Source organism: Triticum aestivum, chromosome 7B (genome assembly GCF_018294505.1).
Source record: "Triticum aestivum cultivar Chinese Spring chromosome 7B, IWGSC CS RefSeq v2.1, whole genome shotgun sequence".
Classification (NCBI taxonomy): domain Eukaryota; kingdom Viridiplantae; phylum Streptophyta; class Magnoliopsida; order Poales; family Poaceae; genus Triticum; species Triticum aestivum.
Genome location: NC_057813.1, coordinates 299,509,881 through 299,527,394, shown reverse-complemented (window position 1 = coordinate 299,527,394; position 17,514 = coordinate 299,509,881). Strand labels below are relative to the sequence as shown.

General features: G+C 42.0%; 1 protein-coding gene and 1 long non-coding RNA gene across 9 annotated transcripts; one reads left to right on the top strand and one right to left on the bottom strand.

Moving 5' to 3' along the window:
* Positions 1 to 2,926: 2,926 nt before the first annotated feature.
* Positions 2,927 to 15,843, top strand: LOC123162774 (uncharacterized). Of its 8 annotated transcripts, none has more exons than XR_006481467.1 (10): positions 2,927 to 3,286; positions 3,373 to 3,558; positions 4,143 to 5,658; positions 5,883 to 5,947; positions 6,028 to 6,165; positions 6,601 to 6,696; positions 7,332 to 9,333; positions 10,338 to 10,506; positions 10,609 to 12,078; positions 12,166 to 15,843. It is a non-coding gene; the product is annotated as an uncharacterized lncRNA (long non-coding RNA). The 8 variants fall into 8 exon arrangements; XR_006481468.1 differs by having other exon boundaries at positions 2,931 to 3,286; positions 10,609 to 10,690; positions 11,895 to 15,843; XR_006481466.1 differs by having other exon boundaries at positions 2,931 to 3,286; positions 10,609 to 10,690; positions 11,433 to 15,843.
* Positions 15,058 to 17,013, bottom strand: LOC123162772 (uncharacterized). Its single transcript, XM_044580539.1, has 4 exons — positions 16,750 to 17,013; positions 16,425 to 16,673; positions 15,891 to 15,950; positions 15,058 to 15,259 (listed from the first exon to the last, which is right to left on the bottom strand). The coding sequence occupies exons 1-4, from the start codon at positions 16,893 to 16,895 to the stop codon at positions 15,247 to 15,249; spliced, it is 468 nt and encodes a 155-aa protein (XP_044436474.1). The 5' UTR covers positions 16,896 to 17,013; the 3' UTR covers positions 15,058 to 15,246.
* Between the last annotated feature and the right edge of the window lie 501 nt (positions 17,014 to 17,514).

The following is a 17,514-nucleotide window of genomic DNA, read 5'->3' as shown; positions in this document are numbered from 1 at the left end:
TACTTCTCCGAAAATGATAATCACCATCTCATCGAAAGACGGGACACCTTTGCCTCTATCAAGTGGTATTAGATTTCCAGGTTGCTCGGTGAGATTTTACCAGTTTTCGTAGTCTAGATTGCATCTGTTCTTCATACCTACAGTCCACAAAAAAACAAAAAATAGGGTTAGTTCATCATATTCAAACTAATATGAGCCTTTGCATAGTCTTTTCAGTATTTTGCTTTGTTGAATTTGCGATTGCATCGTCGTGTGTAGTTGCTGGTCTTCGGGTCTAGTCCATTAGCGTGTCGAGTTTTGTTCGCGAGTTGTCACACCGTCGCCGCACTATCGTCATCACCGCTGCCATATACGACCATCGCATATTCGTTGCGCATACGAGTCACCTCCCATACTTATCCACCGCCATCACGCCAATCCGAGTCCACCTCCATTGCTGATTTGTCACCAGTCCGTGTTCCACCACCCCGACATATCTGCCAGAAGTCTGAGTGCACCAAACTCATCTACACCACCGGTCCTAGTCTGAGTCTAGTATTTGTTCCTTTGTTTTCAAGTTCCAGATCACGCCATACTACGAGTCGTGACCAAGTCGGACTCCCCAATTTCTGTGCCGCCCGCAGAATAAAAATAGTTCCAGTTTTTTTTTAAAACCAAGTCTGGAAAATTCTGGCTAGGCAGTTTTTAGACCATTTGTAGACTTTTTTGAAAAAACTTGTTGCAGAGTAAAAGCAAAGAGGCAAAAAAGATAAAAAATTCAGAGTGTGCTCCTCCTTTGTTTACGTGCAGCACCGTGATTTTGTTAGTGTTCTAGGCTCGCGTCTCTAGCACGGTCTAGCCTAGGACCAGCACAATACCGTCGTTGAGAGTTTATTCAACTTTGCATCTCTAAATTGATTATGGCTGACATTTTTGCTACCATATCATAAGCCTTCCCAGCTCCACATACTACTACTCCGTACATTTGACACCACCTGGCAATCACTTATCCAAGCTTTGAGAGTTTTTACTACAACGGTTTCTGATCACCGCCCGCTGCTGGGTAAGAACTGGTAAGAATTTCAGATTTGTGTAACGACCCGAACCTTATAAGATTAGATGTCTCCGCACTTACCATGCTAGTCTCTGGATCGATTCGCTAGCACACACAGTACATATGAATATCTGAATAACAAGTGCATCATTTACTACAACGTATGATCCAGAATTTATAAAGTGTTACAAACTGTGTAGCACAGAGCTAGCCTTAGTCAATAATAACAACCGAAATGTAGCATAAGTAAACATGAGTCCCATGAATGCCCACTGGCAAAAAGCTGAGTGAAGACTCACGACCCTACTGTATGTCATTGATCATCTGAAAACCCCGCACATGTTAAGTTGTAGCCACAAGGGTCAATACATTGAATGTAATGGCAAATCACACACAATGATATAGCAAACCTACATTTACAAGCAAGGTATGACAACAGAACACTCGAGTTGGTTTGTAGAAGAATGTCTTCACCCACCTCCACTAACTGGAATTACAACCCCTCTAATGTATCCGCCCATGATAATCCCAAAGATCCTAAGTTAACATGACAAGAACTTCAGAAGTCTCTCAAGTGCGCTCTGTCAGTGGCGCATTCTCTAGGAACCATAGAGCACTCTGCCATGGACGCATTCATCTGATTTAAGTTCCAAAAACTACACCTCGCCTCAAGTGCGCTCCGTCAGTGGCGCATTCTCTAGGGACAATAGAGCGCTCTGCCAGGGACGCATTCACCTGGTAAAAAGCCCAGAGCCTACAACTATAAATACTCACCACTTTCATGAATCACTCGACACCATACCCGCGTCTACCATAGCAAGCTAATCACAACATCACATACTACAAACAATCCACGAATATGACAACACAGAATATAACGATCAACCAAACATATCATCACACAACAACTGCACATGTATAACCGAAATATAGAATTCACTATAATCAATAGTGCAACTTGCCTTGAAAGTTGCTGAAGTACTCTAACACTTAAATCTGGTTCCCTTCGCCGTCCGAACAATCTATACGTTCAACGAAGGCATCGATAAATAAACCATACTCACATTCAACAACAAAGAATTCAAATAAAACTCCAATGACAGAAACATATTAGTAGGTAAATATAACCTACAAGCTAAGAAGATCACAATGCAAAAGGAATCAATTAAATTGGATCAATGGTTTAAAAGATATGGCCTCCGGAATGTAAATTTTAAATTTGAATGAATCCAAATTTAAATAGCGCAAAAGTGTGGAATTTTGGTTCTACCATGTTCTCCTGATCAATATGGGTTCGTAGGAAAAATAATTGATGAATTTGGATTTACGGATCTCAAGTTATAGCCAAACAAAAATTATGCTAAAATTTGCAAAACTGTGTTGCACCTGCTGCCATGTGGGTGCCATGTGGCGTGACAAGATTGGCTGGAATTAGTTCGCTGCTATGTCTAAACAGCGGATGTCCACAACGGCGGGTGGCCACAACTTAAAGCAATATGTTTTGGTAATAAAAAAATGGGCAATCTAATCTCGGCAGTCGGAAAGAGATCGAACGTATGGAGATGCTCACCGGAACAACAGGCTGGGGAGTGCCAGACTTGAGGACGATGGCCACGGGCGGTTTGGTGGTGATGCAGCCGACGACTACAGAGGGTATCTGGCAACAGAGAAATTACTGAAGGGTGCAGAGCACGATGGAGATGAATTAGGTGTTCTCCGAGACGATTGAAGCTTGCTTGTGTGACGACAGTGACCGGCTCGAGTGGCAATGACTATAAGGACTTCCGGTCGAGGTCCCTGCGCTCGTATGCATGGGCGGAGCTACGCCCCAGGCAGCCCAGGCCACTGCATGGGGCGTAGGATTTTTTTCTTGGCCTATACAACCCATTAACAGTCGCGTAAGGAGCGCCCTCTCGCGATGGCCACGTAGACACTGGACCCCGCGAGGACCGACCCATCTCTCTCGTCCTCACCCCGCACCCCGTTCCCTAAATTCTTCTCCTCTCCCTCGTTTGCCGCCGCCACCCCCACAGCCGTCACCGCCGCCGCCACCAGCGACTTCCCTCACAGCCTGCGCCCCACCCCTTCTCTCCTCTCGACCACCAGGCGACCTCCTTGCCTCCCCTTCCGCCCAGATCGAGAAGCAGATCGGGATCCACGGCCACGGCGGCATGAGCGCCCCGATTTAGGTTTAAGCCGCGTGACGAGGGTGCTCTCTGCAGCGCTAACCCAAGTGCCGACGTCACGGACAAGGTGCCCTCTCCATCACTTCCCTCTCTGTATTTTTGATTTGGAGTTGGTGCTCGGTTCGTGAAGCGCCCTCTCTTCTCTGCTGCAAGGTTCGTGAAGCATCTTTGCCCGTGGAAACCGAGACCGTCTGGTTTTCTTCATCTCCCTATGTGATGGGTGCCATCAGCTTTTGTGCATGTTTCATGGAGAGGAGAAGCCGCTCCAATTCCATCTCCTGAAGGAGGATGCCCACCATCCAAGGTGCTCAACATCACATCCATCTATTGCCTGCCAAGGTAACCTCTATAATCTGTTCTGCTGGCGGAAAGTTCGGGACTAAATTTGTATTGTATAGCTTCTCCCTATTGCTTCTTGCACTGAAAAAGGAAGATAATGCTTTGAACAAAACAGCCATCTGTAGTTTAGTCAACTTCAATGCAATGCATGGGTGGTGTCGCAACCAAAGCAAGTTCCAGAAAATATAAAGTCCTGAAAGATCAAAGTAATTACCCTGGTAAGAAATACCAGGTAAGATCAGTTTACTTGTGCAAGATAAAAATGAAATGAATCATAGCAAGGAGGGGTATCTTAATTAGCAAATCGTTGAAGAAAATAGTAGCTGTTCATGCTCACTGAATTCTTGAGTTCAGATCTCATAAGAAAGAAGCACACTGATAAAACTACATGTGCCCTTGTGAGTTCACTTATCACATAAGAAATATACTGAATAAAATGTTTGTGTGAGTATAGATAACAGGAGTAATAATTTACCGAATACTTCGGGAGAGGATGCCCAGTTGGCTTGTCAAGCGAAACTATTTGTGCATCTGTAGATGATTTCCCATTTTCTGAGAGTGAACTGAACTGAACTACTTTGCAGAGCGAAGATGTCTATCTGATAGGCAAAGCAGACATATCAAAGCTTCTTGTACGTATTCGGGAGGATGCCTGTTGTGACGATGATCAGACTGGTAGCGCACGTTTACGGACACCAGTGGGCAGAACAGCAGAAGTCACAACATTGGACGCAAACGCAATCGGCAACGGCGACCAGACATGCAGTGACCCGACGATTGGCGACGTCTGCAGTACTGGGCGAGTGACGAATGACTGACAGTGACGATTCAATTGATCTGGTGGATTCAGGGATAGTTGGCTATCGGCGTCCATGACACCCGCGGCACGTCCCCCGCCATCGACCAAATCGACAACTACGACGGCTTCATGATCTTGCTCACATGATGTGTGGATGCGCCCCTAGAACTTGGTGGCATCGTGACGTCCTCCATAGTCCACTCCACACCACAGGCACCCGTCTGCCCGTTGGCCTGAAATCCCACTTCTGATCTTCTCTGAAACCAAAGGACGGACTGTTGAAGAAGCCCAAAGGCAGCACTGCCGGACCTAGGGGAAGGCGTTGCGGCTGGGTCGTCTAACATGGAGTGGGGCAACGTTCTTGTAGCTGCCACCTCATCTTCTATGGAGCCTGCATGATTTTAATTGGAGGGAAGATGGGTGTTTTCATCTGTGGCGTAGTATATACCTGGCGTTCATCTTCAGGGCATAGCGTGGCTGGTTCTGGTGCCAGCGAGTTGACGCTCAAACGCCGTCCAGTTATTAGATAACGAGGAGTTACGGCCGGGGATCGCGGCACGTCCTTGCCTGTCTCGCTCAAGGACTGCAGAGATGGAGAGTCTATGTCAGGCTCCTCCTCCTTGTATGGTAGGTGGTGCGGTGGTGGTCGCACAGCTAAGATATCCATGGAGGGCAAGATCTCCGTTGGGTGAACGCTTGAGCATGTATTGGAGGGAGATGGGACTCCACCGTTCATCCATTTTACAGCGGATTGATATTTATTTATGAGTATGACCCATGTACAGCTCAGTTACAGAAGATGAAGATGAAGGGATGCGTATGGAGGAGAAATTAAATCACAGTATCACATTCACGGCAGGAAAACAGAATGCAGGACCGTGATAGCTTATATGGCAATGATGCTGATGCAGGACCATGAAAGCTGATGCGGCATGATGGTGATGTGGATAATGTGCATGTTAAGAGAATTGTTAGTAGTGGGGATCAACTTCTTAAGATTGTAGGATGATGGAATCGGGAAGTACTTGTGCATTAAATGAAGTGCTAATCATTTTTAGTTAGATGGCTATTGTGTTCTTTGTTTACCCATTGTTGATTATACTTACAGGGCCTAGATCAATGTAAAGCTGTGGGATGCGCAGCAGAAGGATTTGAATGCTGGAAATAAGAGGGTGAGATGGATAGATAGAGAACCTTATGCTTACTGGAAAGGGAATCCAGAGATCGCAACTATAAGGCAAGAGCTTATCAAGTGTGATGTTTCCAGTAAACAAGAATGAAATACACGGATCTACAAACAGGTACTTGTTTGTGTTTACGTTGCACTGCACTCTGTTATACTTGAAGGGAGTGTTAACATTCCATTTATTTTCACAAGTAGAAAATTCTATTATATCTTGTCAAATCTTGTTGCTTTTAGAATTCTTCTAATCCTTCCAATCTGTAACATAGCCTTTTCCCAAAGAAAATAATTTTGATGATGCCTATGGCTGATTATAGTGTTTACTTTTGCCTTCTCATTTAGGATTGGATCAAAGAGAGCAAGGCAGGATACAAGAAATCATATTTGGCCAGTCTATGCACCCATAGGTTTGTTTTCTTCCATTAAAAGTTAGGTAGGGACTTGTTTGTTCTGTCGTTGGTACTGAATTTGTTGTGTTGGGTGATAGGTACAAGATCTACATTGAAGGATCAACATGGCCAGTTAGTGAGAAGTATATCATAGCTTGTGATTAAACCAAAATACTGCGATTTCTTTTCAAGGGTGTTGATGCCCACTCAGCATTATTGGCCAGTTCGAGATGATAGTAAGTGTAGCTCGTCCCATCCACCCAACATATTGCAATCTATTCAATACTTTTGATCTACATGTTAATATGGTGATAGCCTTTTAAGTCACTTCTATGTCGTGTTTGCTGCCTTCTCCACTCATGCAATAGCCGAGAGGATCACTGACTGTGTGTCACTGCAATGTGTAATATATATTCTTTTTGCCTTTTTCATATATGTACATTTCAAGAAAATGCACACATGTTCTTGCTGCATTTGACAATAACTTTTAGGTGAAAAAATGGCTTTCTTTTGTTCCATTGTGTTCTCTGTATTTCCTTCTACCTTTTCCTATCTGTACATTTGCTGCATACATGTTGTGACTATATGTATGGGACTGACATAGTAAGTTTTCCCCTTTATAGGAAGCTTAAGAATTAGGTTATCTGATGGTGAGTTATTTGTGGTTTCAGGGTTATAGCATGTTCAGTTCATCATTGAGATATCCCCTCTGGTTACCTTTTTTCATTGTGCTATGTGCATCTAGCTGGTGGCCACCAGCTAAAAAGGTGAGAGCAGCCATGAAGGACTTGCCAGTCGAACTAAAGTGAGAGCGACCATTAAGAAAGCTCGATTTGTGGTCGAAGGCTGCAAAAAATTATTACAATGAGCAGTCTAGCCAATTAATTACAGTTAGTCCTTTAAGTTAGATTTAGTATTAGCTGAATTACTTGCTTCTATTGACAGTGAAAAAGTACCATAATTTTAGTAAACATTGAAGGTCAAAAGAAAGCAAATTATTGTATCACTATTTATTGTTGCCTTTATTACTACTCTTCTATGTACCCAGAGAGTTTGAATCCCAGACATTGCAATAGAACTATTGGGTGATTATACAAAAGAAGACATGACTTCATGTCTGACAGCACTGTTGTCATGGTGTAGTGTTAGTAACTCATGCAAGGAAGACCTTTTATAGTGTATATTTGCCCTTGTTTTAGCAGGCACTCTTGGTTCTGTATATAATATCACCGTTCACTGATACTACTAATACTGGAGGCACATGTACGTTCTCAATCAAAGAGTTTGGCTTTTAGATTTTACATGTTCACTAGAGTAGGGAACTTGCACGAGTCTGTGTAACAATTTTGAACTCAAATTGAATGGTTCATCTACTAAAGCACTCTGTTTTTCTATTTTATAGGAGTTTGGAACACTCCTGTAGAATGCCATCACGGCAGCTTGCCTATCGGGAGTTTCGTGCGTCATAGGCAATCTTCCTGTCCTTGTTCCCCACTGTCTCTAACGGAATTCTCCCTCTAGATCTCAATTCTTTGAGCACATGGAGATGTCTTGATTATCAATGCTTTAGTCTATGCCACTGTTGTTTTTAACATACTGACTGGCCGTATCCTACTATGACTTCAGTTGACACATTGTGACCATCCTCCATAAGTATTTTGTAGACCCAGGCTTAAATATAAAATGTCCTACTCTATAACAATGTTGCTCGTCTACTCTAGGATCACGCTAATTGCTAAGTAGTTGATGAATAGATAAATTATATATCTAATATGTCATCTGCTGCTTGATATTTGTTGTTGAACTAATTAGTACTGATGTGCCTTCAAGTTCTGATGCAATTTAGAACATCTCTCTTTAAGCAAAAGTCTTGTTGACGCAAATTTTTTTTGTAGCTCTGAATTTAGTAATCATTTGCCCTCAGCAGCGTGTTGATGATTTGGCAAGATGTCTAGCTATCTAACATATAGTATTACTTTTCCTCTTTACAAACTCAAAGTTGTTGGTCTTGTTGTCTTACTGACTAGAAGCAATAATACACATTTGCCTGGTGATGTGACTTGGTATTCTGATAGACGGGGTCGCGTGTAATAGAATTGATGCATATAGTTTGAATGCACTGACCTATTCTGCTGCTTTCCCATTTTTTGTGCGTATGATATTGTAGCACTAGCATGTTTCATTTGGATCAGTGAGATACACATTCTCTCTTTCCATCTTTAATATGTAATTCGGTGTGTTACTTTGCCTTTTCTATTGCCAATACAAAAGTATTAGAACTTAATTTATTTGCCTTACATAAGATGGCATTGTCTTTTTGAGTGCTGGGATTCAAATATGGTTACTCCCTCCTTCCATCTATATAGGGCCTAATGTGTTTTTGAGGGTAACTTTGACCAAATGTTAGAGCAATAATATATGACATGCAAGTTACATAAAGCATATCGTCAAATTCGTACGAGAAAGGAGCTTTCAATGATATAATTTTCATGTTGTACATCTCATGAATTATTAGTTCTATCAATAGTCAAAGGCGGTCTTGAAAAACGCATTAGGCCCTATATAGATGGACGGAGGGAGTAGTATTGTGTTTTCATGGTCATTCAAGTTGGGTGCTGAGTGGACACTATGGTAAGCTTAATTAAATAACTATGAGTACTATGTAAATTGTAGTTCAACAATTACTTAGTCACTACTATGTAAATTGTGGTTCAACGGATACTCCATTTGTAAATGCGTCAAAACTTCCCTTCGAAATTCGTATCCTCAAGTTTCAAAGCATTTGATTTGTGAAGCATAGGTCGATTGCCATATGACTGAGAAAAACATGATCCATTTTTGTACAAAGCTATATGCATAGTAGTCATATGAGACGATAATAAATACGGCAGCATGATTAGTGCGCACAGTCTCGCCTCAAGAGACGCGCCTGGGGCGCGTCCCAACCACTAGTATTTTTCAAAAATTGTTTGGCCTGGGGCACATCCCACTTCCAAGCCTAGGAAGCCCAGGCCAGCTATCCCAGCTGCCCGACGCCTTGTTGCGTGCTTCCTGCCTGCACAAACAGAAGCACGGGTGAACCAACCAGCTGCCTCTGCTTTCCCCGATTTGGACGAACCCTAGGCCACCAGAAACAGCCGTCCCTGGCTCCAGCGCCGCCTGCCGCCGCCACCTGCCGGCCACCTTGTTCCAGTCTGTTGCCCGCCCCTTCCCTTCGAGTTGCACCACTGCGGGCTGCTGCTTTATCCCGTCGTCAGGTTGCGTAGCGGCGGGTTGCTGCTCTGTTTGGTGAGGCGCGGAGGTGGCGACTCAGGCGAGGCTTGGCGTCCCGCGAGGTGCTCGATCCTTTCTGTTTGGCGTCCGGTGAGGTGGTTATTTGCCAGGAGCCGAACCGCAGCACAGAGGTATTGCTTAATGCCTTGAGGCTTGATGCCCCTGTTTTGTATTCTAGATGCCACTGTTAAACTGTCTGATGATGATTTTTATTGCTAGATGCCACTGTTGTTGCTTGATGCCATTGTTTGTTAGATGTAGAAACCTATTTAGGTAGTTAGTAATTATGATCCTTATAAATGTTACAGAAAGGCAAGATGAGTAAAAGAAACAAGACATTGAACTCTTTTTTTCCAAGTTTGAACCATGAAAACTGTAGAAACTGGTCCTTCAACTCAAACAACTGATAATGCCCCTAGTAAAACAAGACATTGAACTCTTTTTTCCAAGTTCCAACCACGGAAACTGCAGAAACAGGTCCTTCAACTCGAATAACTGGTAATATCCCTATTGTTACGATTCAACTTAAACCCGATGATATTGAATCATACCCTGATAAGAGAATACCAATTGAGGATTTGGACGCAGACATTAGAGATCTTCCTAGAAGGGAGTACATTAGTATGGGTCCATGTCAACCAACTGATCATACGAACGGATAAATGGCGGAAGCTTTCATGATTATTGGTTTAATGATCACCACGGCTGGTTGGAATATAACATTAAAGAAAGCAGCGTTTTGCTTTTATTGTTTTCTGTTTAAGCAACCAAGAGCTGAAAACTATGGTATTGAGGCATTCACGAAAAATGGATTTAAATCTTGGAAGGATGGACCTAAAGTTTTTAATCAGCATGTTGGAAAGCATGATAGTGCTCATAATAAATCAAAGACAAAATCAAAGACAAAATCTGCCACATGTGTTTGATAGGTGTTCCAACTTCTAAGAAGAAAGAATAAGAATACAAAGCTCGTCTCTTGATTATATTGGGTATTGTCAATTTTTTTATACTACAACCTCTTGCTTTTCGTGGTCATGATGAGTCTGCTAGCTCAATGAATAAGGTTAACTTTAAAGAGTTGATGGACTTGTTCATAAAGAATGACCCAAAGGTGGAAAATTGTTTGGGGATGCAGGAGTGAACCATCAACTAACTTCACATGAGATACAATTGGATTTTTGGAAGGCTTGTGCACAAGAGACCACCGAAGTCATTATTGAGGAGACTAGAAATAGGAAATTTGCTTTACTTGTTGATGAGTCCAGAGATGCATCTATGAAGGAGCAAATGGCTATGTGCTTGAGGTTAGTACCTTTCCTCGTATTGTATGTGTGTGTTGTTGTAGACTTTTAGGTGTATTGTCTTGAAGTTTTTATAAATTAATCATGCCTCTTTGTCTTATGTAGGTAACTCGACAAATGAGGGGAGGTGATTGAAAGATTCATGTCAGTTGAGCATGTTCCCGACATAAGATCAAATTCACTGAAGGTAGGTTTGGATGGTATGTTTGCTATTCTTGGTTTATCTATGTCTAATTTGAGAGGACAAAGTTATGATGGGGCTTCAAACATGAGAGGGGAATTCTGTCGGTCGCAAAGATTGATCTTGGAAGAAAATCCTTATGCTCATTATATACGTTGTTTTGCCCATGAGTTACAATTAGTGGTTGTTGCTGTTGCCAAGTGTTGTTCATCAGTAAGGGATTTTTTTGAATACACAAGCATGGTGGTTAACATTGTTAATGCTTCTTGTAAACGACATGATCAATTGGCCCAAGAGCAACATGATGAAATAGTGTGTCAAATAGAGGCTGGGGAACTTCTTGTGGGAAAAGGGAAAAACCAATTAACTAACCTTGCAAGACCCGATGATACACAGTGGGGATCACATCATAAAACCTTGTGCCATCTTGTTGAGATGTGGAAACCAGTTTTAAAGGTATTAGAAAATCTACATAATGATGCAGATAATGTTGCACAAAGAACCACAACCGCGGGATTGATAAAGCACATGGAGTCCTTTGAATTTGTTCTCATATTGCATCTTATGATCACATTATTGGGAAGGCTAACAATCTGTCACAATGCTTGCAACTGAAAAATCAGAATATTGCACGTGCTGCGGGATTGATTAAAACCACATTGGATGATATTCAAAAGATAAGGCATAATGGTTGGGGTGAGATCTTTAAAGAGGTAACTGACTTTTTGTGTCAAATACAACATTGTAGTGCCAAATATGGAAGATACAAGAACTGCTAATGGGCGTTCAAGGAGTTGGGGTGGGCAATTGGTAACTTACAACCATCATTTCAGAAATGAAATATTCAATGTGTTGCATGATCAACTTATTGTAGAGTTAAACAACCACTTTGCCGAAAGGTCTACTCAATTGTTGAGATGCATTGCTTGTCTTGATCCCAAGAATTCATTTGCCAACTATAATGAAGACAAGCTAGTAGATCTTGCTAATATGTATGCTGCTGACTTCTCTACATATGAAGTTGCTTTTGTCCTTAGAAACCAACTAGACTCATTCATTTAGGAAGCAAGAGCTGATCCACATTTGATGAATTGCAATGACCTTGGTCATCTTGCCATAAATATGGTTACAACTGATATGCACACAACTTTTCCCTTGGTTTACCGTCTTGTTGAGTTAGCATTGATTTTACCTGTTGCAACCGCAACAGTGGAAAGGGCATTCTCAGCAATGGGCATTATCAAGACTGGATTGAGGAACAAAATGGGTGATGATTGGATGAGTCATAGAATTTTACATTGAGCGAGATGTACTTGTGAATATTGAAGAATCAAAGATCGTTGAGCGATTTCAAGGTTGTCGCAATCGTAAATGCCTTTTGCATCGTCCTAGATGTAAGTTTTCAAATTTTGTAGCTATTATTAACTATTTTTGCTTGCTATATTATGCACTAATTTGCATTTCAAAAATTACCATTCAAGGTTTAGCTTCTTTAGCTATTGAAGATGTAGTCATGGGAGTCTCAGATCAACAAAACCTTTGATTTGGTATTAATCTTTTGTATCATCTATATATGCTACATTTTGTCTTTTGATTTATCTTGCTTTAGTTGACCCATCATGGAACAAATGATGTCACTGAATATTATGTTTGGTGTACTATTAGTTATGCAACATAGGTTGACTTTCCTATGCCCTGAAATTGGAGATTTTTAGGGTAGTTTTTAGCCCTTAGTTTCTCGACTGGAGCGTCAGTCAATCCTAGCTTCGCCACTCCTCATATGGATGCATCTCTACGTGATATAGATGGTTAGGGAGACACAGGAGGTTAAGGCGAAGATGATAGAGGGTAGTCCTGGCCATCTTAGGCCCGGCCCTGTCGGCCCATCCAGGCCCGACCCTAAAATCCAGGGCCTAGGCCTGATGGGCTTGCTCATGGGCCGGGCTTGGGCCTAAGTTTTGAGCCCACCAGCAGGGCCTGGACGGGCTTGGGCTTGACATATTGACATTTTAAGAAAGAGGCTCGTCCCACGGCCCTAAGCCCTAAGGGCTTTTGAGGGCTTTTTACCAGATGGGCCGGGCTTGGGCTTGAAACGTAGGCGCGATGGTAGGGTCTGGGAGGGCCCGGGCCTCAGTTTTCTGCCGTGGGCTTTTTCAGGCCCGACCCAAGCCCGGTCTGGCCCGGCCCATGGCCAGATATAATAGAGGGTAAGGAAGGCGCTGGGAACCTTCTACGGCGACAAAATCGACCGACGAGAGCTCCCGCGGTGGCTGAACTTCGGCGAGATCGAAATGAGGCAAAACAGGCAAGGAGATCTCAACTTGGCGAAAAATCGGACAAATAGGAGCAAGTGGGTATTTATATGGGGTCATGTGTGTACTAGGGGCAACAGATTGGTCGATTGGATGAGGATTTGGATCGGGAAAGTGAAGAACTCATGCGCATGCAGGAGTTCGTCTCCTGGAGGAAGATGACCCGACAAGACCTGGCGTCAGTGCAAGCGAGGAGGAAAAAGGCAGAAGAAGGAGATGCCAGCGGGGTGTGGGCTGCTCGCTGAGCAGAAATGGGCCTCTGGCCTGCTAGCTGCTGCTATTGAGTAATGCACGTGGGCGAGGAAAAAGGAGTTGGGTTCCATAGTGCCAGATTTATTTTAAACAACTTTTGCTATAGGAAGTAAAATATAACTAAATAAAATAGAAAATTAAAGCCTAAAAAAAGTACTAGAATACACATGAAAACATTATTACTACTATATAAAATAGTGAACATTTTTACAACACAAACGAAATTTTGGAACATTATCTTATGCAATAGGTGCCATAAAGAGTATTATAATAGCAACTACAAAATAATTTTGAGTTTCTAAAATTCCCAAAGTACTGTGAAATACAAACAATATTATTAGCACTACGAGCATTTATAACAAGGGCGAAGTCATGCTATCTCCATCCCAATAATTTGCCTCAAGTTGCAACAACGATTTAAATATTCAGAAAATTCAAATATGCATATAAATTATGATGAAAAATAATGATCCTATTAACATACCAAATCTGAAAATTTGGGATGTTACAAATCTACCACCCTTAAGATGAATCTCACCCTCGAGATTCAAAGAGGTTAGAAAGAAAAGGTTAGGTTTGGGATTCTACTTGAATTTTGCATTGATCATTCGAGAGGCTCGCGTGCTACCACCATTAGAATCAGAGTCATGGGTCTTCGGAAATCTTACTCCTTCGATGAGATCCTTCAAGTATGAGTACCACACTCGTTTTAGATTTTGAATCCTTTATCAAAAGTGTGGCCTACCAATTATTGAACCTCTATGATTGACAGGTCATGCACCATTCCTAAACAAAATCGGTTCTCTGATGGTGGCCAACAAGAATACTTGTATGTGGTTCCTGTAGAAAACGGTTCTTGGTTCATCCTCACCGTATGACCTACTATGGGCAACGGGTGCCCTTTTACAAGGGTAAACTTAATTCCATTCTAAGGTTCAGGATTAACAATCTCGCCCCTCTACTACAGGTAAGTCACTCTAGATTAACCATCCCACATAGAAAGAGTGAATAATAACAGTAAGTCGGCATGGTGATCAATCCATTTCGCACCCAAATCATTACCTTGTATATGGTTTAGAAAATCTCACATTCTAACACTCAGGCATCCTCACAAGCATTGCAAAAATTTCTCTTGTTCACGAACTGGGTTCTGATAATTCCATTGGTTCTGCATGCCAGACAAAACATCTATTGTTCCTATCAACTCTCAGGTTTGCGTCAACTACTATAAAACATCTACTAATGAATTATAGCTTCCTCCAGGGTTCTTTCTTCAGCAAGATTGTGATTGCTTCTTGTCGGATACTGGGCATGTGGTTAAACTTGAACTCATCACTGGGTTGCAACATGTAAGAACTAAGGGAAAAACACTACCCATATGCTAGCAACAAACCCCAAATCAAACAAATCACACAAGTTGCACCACACAAGCAAAACCTATGGGTAAGGTCATATCCACAAGAGATATGATCTCGTTAGACTACCGCCAATCGTTTACCTGACTCAACTTAGTAGTGGTGGTCTGCCAACTAAAACTCTTCAAATGAGACTACTATAACTACAGGGGTCATCTATACTTGAAAAGAAAAGATATGAGTACAAGGTATGAACTATCAAGTACAACAAGGCTGTAAAGTAAGTTTTCAGTCCTATGGCTTTTCCTATTCCATTTTCTAGGGTAATGACCTACAGTCACCACACTGCTCTGATACCATCTGTAACAACCTGAACCAGATAAGATTTGATGTCTCTGTGCTTACTGTGCTAGTCCCTGGATCAATTCGCTAGCACACACAATACATATGAATATCAAAACAACAAGTCCATCAGTTACTTCGACGTATGATCCAGAATTTGTAGTGTTAAAAATTGTGTAGCACATAACTAGCCTTATTTAGTAATAATAGCAGAAATGTAGCATAAGTAAAAGATGAGTCCCATTAATGCCCACTGGCGAAAAGCTGAGTGAAGACTCGCGATCCTACTGTATCTCATTGATCATCTGAAAATCCTGTAACATGATAAGTTGCAGCCACAAGGGTCAATACATTGAATGTACTGACAAATCACACACAATGATATAGCAAACCTACATCCACAAGCAAGGTATGACAAACAGAACACTCAAGTTGGTTTGTAGAAGAATGTCTTCACCTACCTCCACTAACTGGAATTACAACCCCTCTAATTTATTCGCCCATGATAATACCAAAGATCCTAAGTTAACATGACAAGAACTTCAGTAGTCTCTCAAGTGCGCTCTGTCAATGACTCATTCTCTAGGAACCATAGAGCACTCATCCAAGGATGCATTCACCCGATTTAAGTTCCGAAAACTACACCTCGCCTCAAGTGTGCTCTGTTAGTGGCGCGTTCTCTAGGGACAATAGAGTGCTCTGCCAGTGACGCATTCACCACGTAAAAATTCTCGAGCCTAAAACTATAAACGCTCACCACTTTCATGAATCACTCGACTCATACCCGCTCTACCATAGCAAGCTAATCACACCATCACATACTACAAACAGTCCATGAATATGACAACACAGAATATAACGATCAACCAAACATATATCATCACACAACAACTACACATGCATAGCAGAAATATAGAATTCACTATAATCAATAGTGCAACTTGCCTTGAAAGGTGCTGAAGTACTCTAACACTTAATTTTGGTTCCCTTCGCAGTCCAAACAATCTATACATTCAACGAAGGCATCGATAAATAAACCGTACTCACATTCAACAACAAATAATTAAAATAAAACTCCAATAACATAAACATAACAGTAGGTAAATATAAGCTACAAGCTAATAAGATCACAATGCAAAAGGAATCAATTAAATTGGATCAATAGTTTAAAAGATATGGCCTCCAAAATGTAAATTTTAAATTTGAACGAATCCAAATTTAAATAGTGCAAAGTGTGGAATTTTAGTTCTACCAGATTCTCAATATGAGTTCGTAGGAAAAAGAATTGATGATTTTGGATTTACGGACCTCAAGTTATAGCCAAACAAAAACTATTCTAAAATCTGCCAAAATTGTGTTGCAGCTGCTGCCATGCGGGTGCCACATGGACACAACTTAAAGCAAAACATTTCGGTAATAAAAAAATGGGCAACCTAATCTCAGTTGTCGAAAAGAGATCGAACGTATGGAGATGCTCACCGGAACAACAGGATGGATAGTGCCGGACTTGAGGACGATGGCCACGGGCGACTCGGCGGTGATGCGGCCGACGGGTACAGAGGGTATCCGGTGATGGAGAGATTACAGAAGGGTGTAGAGCGCGACGGAGATGAATTAGGTGTTCTCCGAGACGATTGGAGCTTGCTCCTGTGACGATAGTGACCCGCTGGAGCAGCAATGGCGGCGAGGGCTTCTGGTCGAGGTCCTTGCACTCTTATGGATGCGCCTCTATGCGATATAGATGGTTAGGGGGACATAGGAGGTTAAGGCAAAGACGACAGAGGGTAAGGGAGGTGCTGGGAACCTTCTGTGGCGACGAAATCGACCGACGAGACCTTCTGCAACGGCTGAACTTCGGCGAGATCGAAATGAGGCAAAACGGGCATGGGAGATCTCAAGTTGGTGAAAAATCGGACGAATAGGAGCAAGCGAGCATTTATATGGGGTCATGGATGTACTAGGGGTAAGAGATTGGTCGATTGGATGAGGATTTGGATCGAGAAAGTGAAGAACTCGTGCGCGTGCAGGAGTTCGTCTCCAGGATGAAGACGACCCGGCACGTCCCGACGTCAGTGCAATCGAGGAGGAAAAAACAGAAGAAGGAGAGTCTTGCAGGGTGTGGCGTGCTCGCTGAGCGGAAATGGGCCTCCGGCCTGCTAGCTTGCTGATGCTGCGTAGCGCGCACCAACGTGAAAAAAGGAGTTGGGCTCCATAGTGCCAGATTTCTTTTGAACAACTTTTGCTACAGGAAGTAAAATATAGTTAAATAAAATATGAAATTAAAGCCTAAAAAAGTGCATGAATACACATGAAAACTTTATTACTACTATATAAAACAGTAAACATTTTTACAACACAATTGAAATTTTGGAAAATTATTTTATGCAATAGGAGGCTATAAAGAGCATTATAATAGCAACTATAGAATAATTTTGAGTTTCTAAAATTCCCAAAATAAATACTGTGAAATCCAAACAATATTATTAGCACTATGAACATTTATAACAGGGGAGAAGTCATGTTATCTGCACTCCAATAATTTGCCTTAAGTTGCAATAACGATTTAAAT